This window comes from Odontomachus brunneus, unplaced genomic scaffold (assembly GCF_010583005.1).
Source record: "Odontomachus brunneus isolate Ranch 3 - 2012 unplaced genomic scaffold, Obru_v1 Obru_scaffold_036, whole genome shotgun sequence".
Lineage (NCBI taxonomy): Eukaryota > Metazoa > Arthropoda > Insecta > Hymenoptera > Formicidae > Odontomachus > Odontomachus brunneus.
This window is the reverse complement of record NW_022639486.1, coordinates 695,453-706,413: the sequence shown is the minus strand read 5'-3', so window position 1 is coordinate 706,413 and position 10,961 is coordinate 695,453. Positions and strand designations below refer to the sequence as shown.

General features: G+C 41.3%; 1 protein-coding gene and 6 non-coding genes across 12 annotated transcripts in view; 5 read left to right on the top strand and 2 right to left on the bottom strand.

The window, feature by feature from the left end:
* Positions 1-337: 337 nt before the first annotated feature.
* Positions 338-10,961, top strand: part of LOC116843900 (NAD kinase-like) — a 22,745-nt gene continuing 12,121 nt past the window's right edge. Inside the window, exons 1-2 of one of the 6 annotated variants that reach the window (XM_032814801.1) lie at positions 338-714; positions 1,699-1,758. In XM_032814801.1, the coding sequence (XP_032670692.1) occupies positions 659-714; positions 1,699-1,758 (116 nt within the window). In that variant the 5' untranslated portion in view covers positions 338-658. Of the gene's footprint in view, positions 715-1,698; positions 1,759-3,154; positions 3,374-6,329; positions 7,909-10,733; positions 10,903-10,961 lie in introns of those variants that run through there. The other 5 variants (XM_032814804.1, XM_032814800.1, XM_032814798.1 and 2 more) reach the window with 5 other exon arrangements.
* On the bottom strand, positions 4,239-4,309 carry Trnag-ccc. The gene has a single exon. It is a non-coding gene; the product is annotated as a tRNA-Gly (tRNA).
* Positions 4,661-4,732, bottom strand: Trnag-ucc. The gene has a single exon. It is a non-coding gene; the product is annotated as a tRNA-Gly (tRNA).
* On the top strand, positions 8,467-8,538 carry Trnae-cuc. Its single transcript has one exon. It is a non-coding gene; the product is annotated as a tRNA-Glu (tRNA).
* On the top strand, positions 8,632-8,703 carry Trnae-cuc. Its single transcript has one exon. It is a non-coding gene; the product is annotated as a tRNA-Glu (tRNA).
* Positions 9,635-9,706, top strand: Trnae-uuc. Its single transcript has one exon. It is a non-coding gene; the product is annotated as a tRNA-Glu (tRNA).
* Trnae-cuc lies at positions 9,799-9,870 on the top strand. Its single transcript has one exon. It is a non-coding gene; the product is annotated as a tRNA-Glu (tRNA).

Below are 10,961 nucleotides of genomic sequence, written 5' to 3'. Positions count from 1 at the left end.
GTCCTTTTCTAACTTACTATCATTGTATGGAAATACCACTGCGAAAGTGCGCCTAACGGACGTAGTTAGGCGCATTTTTGTTAGATGGCGCATCCAAAATGCGCCTAGCTCTGGCCACTGAAATCAGGCCGGTGATCGTTCTCAGGCTTCTCTCTAGTACAAATATGAATAAAAAATCACGTGATATCTTAACGCGTTGATTCGTTAAGTGCGAGTCCATTCGTGAGATTGGAACTCGCGAAGGCCATTAAAAAAATATATTCCTATAATACGCGCTGACAGCATCGTCACGGAGCGGGACCCGGCGTTTAATAAATAGAACAGCTCTATCGAGCACAGATGTCATTCATACGACAATAGCCATCGGCGACGCTCACGAGCATCGACGGGGAGAAAGAGGAAGCTGAAGAACGCGGAGGCACTGTGGAGGTTTTGGAACACGGTAATACAGGACGGTGACGGCGCGACGGAGTTACGAGCTCGGCACCGACAAGGTTGGCTCTGTCGGCGACGAAGCGCTCTTTCAGTACACGGCCAGACATCTCTCCGTGCAGTTCACGCGATTGAATTCTTGTCAAAGTGCACCATACGCTTCCCGGCTTTTCTGTCTCACAGCCAACAGAGGTAGCATCAGCGAGAGGCCGAGAGAGAAAGAGAGATGGACGAAGACAAGCCGTTCGAGATACTCATACCCGACAAAAAGCACACATTCAAGTAAGATCATCCTTGACCTTCTCTGTGAACTCTGTGAAACTTTCGGCTACGCAGCTCACTCGGAGCTGGTTATTCTTAGCGAACGATTTTCTCGGGAAATGAGCGAGGAACATATTCGCGCTCAAGTCAGAAAATTGTAGACGCGACGGCTTAGTGTCTCGCGTTAATCAACAAACCGCACGCATTGTCAACATACGCGCGATTTCACACGAGCTCACACGACGCCGTGCGAATTCTTCTGACAGGAGAACTGCGCACAACCAAGTTCAAAGTTTCGCGTCGCACGAGCCGTTTAAAATGCTTGCCGCAAGACAGCACAAGTGCACGACGAATAAGAGGCCGGCAAGCCTCCACGTTAGGAATGTCTAAATTTCAAGGACGCGTTCGACTCGATCCCGACGAACTATGCGTCCGACGCGAGTTAAAATTCAGCGGATGATCAGCATAACTGGCTTGTAAATTGAATTAAGCTTGATATTTCGCCGAACTCGCGCGCGATTGTCGCGACCTTTTTCCATGTATCAAGAGGCAGAGCGTCATCATCGGATCGATATCCCACACATCCTGCCAGCAAAAAGTACGTCCCGTACGCGATTTCCATTGTATACCGACTCTACGACGCCAAATCGCGTTTGTTCACAACAATGGCGTCGATGACGGTGTACTCTCGTTTGATTACTATCGCGAAAATACGCAGATGGTGATCCGTGTCAAGGTCACGAGCGTATCTTTCGAACGCTTCGATTCTAACAACGCGCTTCTTTTCGGCGTTATACGCGCTGTTGATTGTGCGGGAATGAACCGCGATATATTATCTACTTTAGCTGGACAGAGAAATGCGATAACACGGTTATGTCACACGAAACAGAAATTATCGCAGAGAATGTTGATGATATTCGAGACAGGATGCGATAAAAAAGTAGAGAAAAAAAGTTCAGCGGATTTTAACGATGCTTTAACGATTTTAACTTTTTTCTCTTAAAGCGAGCTGCGGAACGAGTTAACAGTCGATCACGATGGAAACGCGAAGGTAGAGACGCGAAGGTAATACAGTTCTTTACAGTGTGCTCGGTATATATTTGTAGCTAGCGCCAGCTGGCACAACCCGCATGAACCACCTCCTCCTCCGATACTCGTGTTCTTGTGTGTCGAAAGTATCGATGTTAAGTTGTCCTGAAATCGCTTCTTGCAGCAACTGTACAACTTGTTCGCACGAGTTGGCACACGCAATGTAAATTTCGCTCTCGTGACACTTCGGTGGAGTGAGGGATCGTTTATTATCGTCGATGCATAATTTCTTATCGTACCTTATCGTGCTTTAGGTGCCGAGATTGCGAATCCTCGGCACCCGAAGCCGGTAAAGATCGATACTATAAATAGACAGCCCGCGTATCCGCGAGACAGTCTGTAATTGACGTTTGCACTTGTATCTCGCACTTATATTTGTCTCGCACTTGTATTTGTCTCGCTTGTGCACGCTGTATTTTTACATTGTTATGTGGAAATTGTTCTTTTTATGAGTTGTTTAACTGATTGCGATAACGATGCGGTTTAGCTGATACTACCAGCGCGTGTGTCATTCGACGTGGCATTGTAAAGTTTATTATTGGACGTACTGTTTGACGTATGAATTTATTTTCAAGTGCATAGAAATTCTCTTGTTTGTCCAGTTATTCCTCAGCTTTCAAATAGGCTAGCATAATTAAAATAAAAGAAATAAATATTTAATTTGCGCAATAATATAATCGCCTTTGACTTCTTAATATCTAGTTAACTTTATTATGTTTGCTATTAACTTCATATTTTCTTCCAATTTAATCGTAAATCCGAGAACTCTGTTTAATTAAACTAAAATATTTTCTCAGAAATAAATGAGAGGAAATTGTTGAGTTTCTGAAACTTCTCATGATTACTATTTGATCTAGGTGACGTTATACTTCGACCAATAAAGTTTTACTACGTGAACTTTATCGCGGTCGCACCAAGTTTATCTTACTCTATCCCCTTTTGCAAATAGACAAATGTCGTTTATCAACCGTCTTAATCGTACTGAGTAAAAAAAATCGTATAATTTAATCGCGGTGTCTTACGTTATCAGTTAGCTTCTAAATTCCGGTCTCGTTGAACACGAGGTAACTGCAAGCCGATATGCGCACGAACACTGACAATACACACACTATATGAAATTATAAATATTCCACCGTCTTTTAAACACAATACTTTTCAAATACCAACAGTACAGCGACAATAGTAGTATTATCATGCGCGTTCACACGTCTAATTGACATTCGTCGCAAACTACTCCGTCATATAAACAGCCACTGAATAAAAACATGTAACACGTCAAGCCAGCAGATGGTGTTATCGTCTGCATTTTCATTAAACCTGAAAATATCAGTACAATTAACCAATCAAGTGTCAAGTAGTGGGCGCGCGAACGCTCCTCGTCGCAAAAGACTGGGTTATCGCGGAGGTTTCCGTTTATCACGGGGGAATTTTTATTTTCCTCTCTTATCAGACGATGCACCGTTTGTTGAAGGATGAAACGGTGCACCGTTCAGTATAGTGACATCAAGTATATAGTGATGCTACGTGGTAGAAGTATTCTTTTCAAAGCGGCAATGCGCACAAAAAACTTCCTTATCCATCCCGCTGTCAGGTATAGTAACTAATGATGAGCTCATAGTCCATTCATGTATAATGGGTTTTGCGACATGTTTTTATTTTTCGACGTATATCTTGGAGTCGCGAAAATGGTGAGTACGTATATTCGCATGATTTTCATCTGCTCCAAAACTCATCGAAATAAACAAGTGTAGCAATCTTCTCGCCGTTGACTAGACTAAGTCTTCAGTCTTTTTTATCCCAGAATTACGTCAGACTGATAAACTCAAAGTATAAACTGACCGAGTCACTTATTGGAGCGATGTTAATGAGTTAGGGACTTGGGATTTTACGCAATATCTGTTTCACAACGTAATCTTCACATAACTTGATTTAAATTTATCGCGGGATATTTCGACGGTGCTGTTTTACTTAATGTAAAATTTATTAGATGCTTGAGAGCATTCTAGCTAAATAATGACATTATATGTAATGTCGTGTATAAAACAATTCGTGTTCATAAAAACATGAAACAGACCGCAATCTTAAAACAATATTGTAACAGTATTAAATATAAATAACGAAATTATGAAGAAATCCTACTCATTGTTTACTCATTGTTACTCATTGTTTACTCATTGTTACTCATTGTAAAATTCTTTTGATAAATTAGTACGAAATGCGGTCGCAAATTTACAATGGATGACTAAATTGCACAAATAAATTAATATTAATTAATATGGTACAACTATATTAAATTATTACATAAATATCATGAGAAGTAGAGAAAGTTTTTCACAAATTGACAGAAAAATCTTATTTTCCCGCTACTCTTTTTCTTATGTTTTCCTAGTGCTTGTCACTTCAAAGTGAGCTCATAAATTGAACAAAAAAAATTGCGAAAAAAAAGAAAAGATAACTGCACTGCCCGGGAATCGAACCCGGGTCGCAAGAATGGGAATCTTGCATGATACCACTACACCAGCAGTGCTGTTGATATTCCGACGTTTACCTCGACGGATATGAAGCAGTCATATCAAAAACTGAAATCGATCAATAAAAGCGTATTCCACGCGTATTAATTTTAATGTTATTATGCAAACTCCACACTTAATCTATAAAGGATCAAAGTACACAATTGAAAAATGTTTAACACAGTGTCATGGCAATCGATCGATAAAATTGCTTCATTTTTACATATAATAATAATTTTTACATATAATAATGACTCTATAATTACAATATGGAAAAAAAATATGAATTATGTTTATAAAGCGGATGCGTATTTCGAAATTATTTTTACAAAAGTATAAAGCCGCAAAATAATAAAAAATAAAGTCTGTGCGATGGCCGGGAATCGAACCCGGATCAACTGCTTGGAAGGCAACTATGCTGACCATTACACCACCATCGCACTTGGTATCGTGGATACTTATGGAGCAGGTGTGTGCTGTTTTTGACATGATTTTAGGTTACAATATTCTTATTTAAAAAAAGTTTATACAATTTCATTATTCATTGTTTACTTTGAAAGTCAGCTGTTAATTATGCATCGATAGATCACTTGCGTAAGACAGTTTATATTTGCACAATTGCTGTGTCACTTGCATAAAAAGACTTTATTTTCAGATAATGTTGAATATTGATAATGTTTATCCTTGACATTAAAAATACACGTGGAGTATTTTGTCAGAGAGAAAATCACTCGAATGAAGAAATTCATGAATTTTATTTTAGAAAAAAATTAATAATTGGATCTTGCCTGAAAATTAAAGGCAAAACAAGCGGGAATATTGATTCTGACAGTGCCTGTTGAACATAAGTTATAAACAAGACATAGTCTGTATTGTATTGCTCGAAGGCCATTATCGACGTCGAGACCTACATGTGTACATACATGTATTGCTACGAATTGTTTTGATCGTTGCATGACCGAAATGAGTTGTAGAAATTGTGCCGCAATTCACGAATTATGACAAGTAAAAGAAACGTGTCACGTTTCTGACGATTATTTGCGGAATTTTGCATTATCGTCTTCAAATATATCCTTCAATTAATCGTTTAATGTCTGCAAATATTTGCCATTGAAACTGTAGCGATTGCAGTCTCATGTGTTTACTCGAAAATATTCTCGAAAGAATTTTACGTGAAACACTAAAAATGGAAATAGCGCAAGCGAAAGTAAGAACAATGAGTTCTGCTTATCATGTGATGTAAACTATCCTTTTGGTTACGACTATATACGAAATCATACATTATTCAAGGCATGTCAACACGTTCTATCACGGATACGTAAGACAGACAATGTTTTGATAAAGGAGAAAATAGGCGATTACGAAAACGAAACACGACCAAAAAGTGTCACACCTTCACCTTCACACAGAAAAAATAGAAAACAAGGGTAAAAAAATGGGCCGTACCGGTTTGTAGAAAACATTATTAAGCAACTTGATGAGTCGTAATTTGTCGTCGGACGAGCACGAATTAATAGTGTGTTCGCCTTAGGGCTATTGTCGCTTTCACCGACCGGAAGTGGATGGCATCATTCGAGGCAGGGACTTCCGGCAACTACCGCAGTAAGTTTCGTACTAGACGGAGCCTTTGTCTCGTCGAGAATGAATAACTTTGCTGGAGCGATTCATTAGAGCGTAAAAAAGCGAAGTCGGTGAGACAAAGATCTTCACGAGACAAAGATTTGAAGAAAACTTTAATAACGTAGTAATTATGATATATCAAGATGTTACAGATATATCGTAAGTAGATATGAAAAAAGGAACATAAAGAGACAACATAGGAAACTGAAGAATAGGAAAAAGTGGATGACAGCAACGCATTGTCCTCATCTATCGATTCGAAGCTCCTCCACTTACAACACATCGCGAATCGCTCGAACTCTCGACCCTTTCGCGAGGTTCTTCGGTATCACGAGCGTGACGATAACGGGGGCATACAGGGTGGGGAGGGAGACGCGGGTTAGAAAGCCCTAACCGCCTCTCGGTTGGTTGCAGCCGGTAAAATCGTTCCTCAGTGAACGTTGAGTGGTCGTCGATCGCGGTTGCAGCTCGCCGTATGTGCCAACTTCGGGACCTCGTTTCATTCGATTAACGAATACAGAACCGAGTTAGCCTACTTCTCTCACTGCAGTATGATCTCTCCGTGTACAAAGCCCGCTGGAGGAGAATCAATTCCAAAATCAGACCTGTGTGAACGCGTGACACACTTTGGAGCACCGAGATAAAATCGCGTGAGATGTACCGGCGATGAGATTTTAACTTTCCTCGTGATCGGACAGAATGACATCGGCAGCGCATGGTGCGTCATCTCGACGACTATTGGAATATGTATGAAAGAAACGTTACTCTTTTATCGGAAAAATAAAAGAAAAGCAAACCGGCCTTCGCACTTCTACTAAAATGTATGCGACTGAGTTATTGCGAAATTATGCTTATAATATTCGTCATTGCACACCACATTAGCTTGTTTAAACAGGCTTGCGTAATGGTCGTGGCGTAAACATTGCGAGCTGAGAAAAGTTTCGTGAATTTCGACGCTAACCAAGTAAATAGAAGCGAACGCGACGAGACCATCGGGATATGATATTATCGGCCGCCTCTCATTCATCGACAAGAGTGAAATTCCCCACTTACGCGGAAAGTAGGTCGCAAGCGCGTGTTAATATGAAAGAAGAATAAAGTTTGCCCGCTCCACCTTCCAAAAGCTTTCTATTGGCGTCTTTTCAATAAGATCATAGTTCAAGGTTGCTGAAAGGCCCGAATTTAACTCCAGCTGATAATTATTAAAATCCATGATCGATTGTGAGAAGTGAGGAGGAGTTCCACCTCCTAGAATCGCGGATACTTACGACCTTGGATACATCGTCGCACTTTCGTGTAAGGAGTGAAGTGAGCGCATTATCATCGTCGGTGTTACCAGGAATTATGTTATAGTTAGTCGTACAGGTATGCTACTCGCGCTCAGTCGCGCTTATGAATCGCAAGAGCGACCATCGCGAAAGGAGGTCTTCGGATGTCATGAGCGATTATTGTTGCGAAAGAAAGAAAGCGCATAGTTTGTTCGCGCTGTATACTCGAAAGTAGCGCGGGGGAAACACGTGCTGAGGTCGCAGCAGCTGATTGAGGTGACGTGCACAACTAAAACCAATAGACGCGACTGTCTGGGCAGCGCAACTCGTTCGAACTCTCGCAAAAAGTCTCAGTCGAAGATGCTGGTTTATGCAAAGCAGTTCGTGATGCAAATGACGCGCAAAGGCGAAAGCGTTCACCCGTAACTGTGAACGCGCAATCTCGCACAAGTGAACTCGGACCATAAGAGAATTGTCACGGCTTTATCTAATCTAATCGCGGGGAATCAGACGCGACGAGATTGAGAGAGAAATGCTCTCTGGCTGATGGACATGGTGAAGGAAAAGCCGCGCAGTCGAAGTGTGAGCGATTTGCTCGATTGGAGATGTGTAGCCGGATGCAAGGACACCGTCGCCGTGATAGACACCAGCGATGGGGAAGGACACTTCCTGGAAGAGCGTGACAGAGAGCCAGAAACACGCAGACGGAAACGATCCGGTACATGGCCGTGAGTAAAAATGATCAAAATCTTTCAGAGAGTGAGCGAGTAAAAGTCGTAAATGCGATTTTGGGAAATATCCAATATCTAATAATATCATAAATTCTAATAATATCATAAAAACGCCGGGTATCCTTTCGCGAAGAGAAATACGAGCAAAGTTTCACGAAGTAGCGATTCTCGAGTAGCGAGAAAGTAGAGTTCTACATTAAAATTATAATTCGATTGGAATTCGGTGGCAACTCGAAAGCACGTTTGGTCCCTCTTCTCTTTTTCTTGCTTCATGTTTCTTGAAAAGAATGTTACATCGCGCTCTTCACACTTGGCTGCAAACAAAACCCGAGAATTATTAACAATTTTCAGGCGTGTTTACAAAATAAATTGGCACTGTTTTAACATCCCGTTGTGTGTCGTACAGCCGGTATACACGGTAATTTATATCGCCGCCGCTCTTCGTTCGCGTGAAAGTAACGGGTATCTTCCCAATTAGTTAATTGTTTCTCAAGGCTTTAATATATTACTTCAGCGCAACACTGAACACGCAATGTAACACAATCCTCCTCAACGTCCGGTATGGTCTAGTGGCTAGGATACCTGGCTCTCACCCAGGAGGCTCGGGTTCGATTCCCGGTACCGGAATCTATCTTTTGTCCCGCAGGATCGTGTTTAATTTTAGCTTCGTTCATATAGACCGACGCCTCAGCATCTCAAATATACTCGACGTTTTCAGCGTCCGGTATGGTCTAGTGGCTAGGATACCTGGCTCTCACCCAGGAGGCTCGGGTTCGATTCCCGGTACCGGAATTTATCTTTTGTTATGCAGGGCAAAACTTTTTTTTTGTTCTATTCACAGTTGCAGCGTGTTGCTTGGAAATCTCACCAATATTAATATTATTCATTTCGTATGGTCTAGAGATTTATATTAGAATAGAAATGACTGCAACCTGAAAAGTTCCGATTCTAATCCCAATATTGAAATCTTTCATATCCGGATTATGGCTTATTTTAGTCCCATTCATAGTCGTCCGTTGCCTCGAAAACTCGCAAGAATTCACGTTCATTGTTCAGTACTGTTTACTGATTAGGATCCATTCAGAAGGCATGAATTTATTTTCCAACATTGAAAGCGTATCTTTTGTGTTGTGAGGTAGTCTTGTAGGATATTTTAGTTTTCGTTCCATTCCTGATCTTTTGTCACCGAAATTTCACAAAAGAGCACTCATTATTCAGCACGGTTTGTATACGTGGCTGTCATTCAGCAAGACTGAATTCGGGTCCTAATACCGAAGTGAAGAGGAACAACAGCATTACGCACTAAACCGTACACGACACTGCGGAAAACTATAGTATCTTTTCACGCGAATTATTTTCTTACATGCGAACACGATTATTATATTTTAGTGACAATTAAACGGATTGAACTGTTGATGCCACGTCTTAATAAATTCGATCAGTTCTCAAGTGAAAGTCCTTGACGTAAAGCAATTAGATTGCATTCGATATTTTCGAATGGTGTGCTTAAGTTGTATAATTGTTTCATTGAGAAAATTAATAAAAAATCAAAATTATTTTAATAATTTTCACACTTCTCTATATTTTTGATCATAATGAAAAATTACGCTAATTTTATTTTTTCTCACGCGTTACATCTTTTTCCTCGCAAGATATGCCTTGATTTGGACTCTACTCGAGGCCCATCGCACGAGAATCTCATAAGATACCGAAGTACTCGAGCTCCGGTATGGTCTAGTGGCTAGGATACCTGGCTTTCACCCAGGAGGCTCGGGTTCGATTCCCGGTACCGGAATATATCTTTTGCCTTGTGGAACGAGGGTTCCATTTTGCCTCGCTTGCGTGCCCAATTGGTCAGCATCACGTACAAAACAGGGATATTCGACGTCCGGTATGGTCTAGTGGCTAGGATACCTGGCTCTCACCCAGGAGGCTCGGGTTCGATTCCCGGTACCGGAAGGTTTTTTTTTGTTCTTAATTACTTTGAAAATTAAGTTTTTTTTTATCAGTATGCAGTACTCGTTTGCTCACACTGAAAATATAGGTTGTGCTCGATAAGTGACAAGTGACACAATAGTGTCTCGATATGTTGCTAAAAATATACCGTCGTATTAATTAGCCCACATCCGACGTTATTTCGTCGATTATTACAAAATCGCGCCGGCCACAGAGACTCGAGTGAGCAACTTCGCTGACAAGAAACCTGGCTGATCAATTTCGTAATTAAACTGGAATCACCATGTAATCTGATTCAGCTTGTGCGAAATGTGAGACCCGGCGCACGTTTACTTGCTCAACACTTGTTTTGCCACAACGTCGTCGGCTTCACTGAAGATTAGAAGTTCTGCCACATTAGGACCATAAAATCAAATAGCACAAATCCTGTCTTCGACTTAACGCTCCATTTAACTTCAATATTGCAAATGTTCAACTACGTTTTCAGATAAAATTGGACGTGTAACAAATTATTGGAAATGGAAAATTAAATACTAAATGTAACAAAAGAGTCAGCTAACAATGTAATCTCAAGATGTTCAAAATTTGCTTCTGAGGGGAAGAATCAATCGATATTTTCATCCATAACTATAATCGGACGCTTTGCGTCTCTCAATTTAACTTCCCTGACCGAATCGAACTTTTGCCATCAATCAAAAAGGCGATGAACGTTGCAAGAAAAAAATTCAATAGGAATAACGTTCGAACAAATTGGTTGCGTGACGGAATTGATTAGTGACCGGCGGTCGCGCCTGCGTGCGTCGCATTGGGCGTCGCGACGCCGGCGTTCTCGACTACGAGACTACGGCAATACCCTGGTCGTTTCTCGCGGTACGTCAGTGCCGAAGCGTGCCTTAATCACCGCTGGTCCACGTCGCCTCAATTACTCGCGAACATTGTTTTTATTTTTCCCTCTGCTTCACGAGGAAGGAAGGATCGAAGGTGTGCGAACGTGCGCTGGTCATCATCAGCGCACATGGACGAGGCTGAACTAAGGTATCGTTGCGAACAGAGAGAGAGAGAGAGAGAGAGAGAGAGAGAGAGAGAGAGAGAGA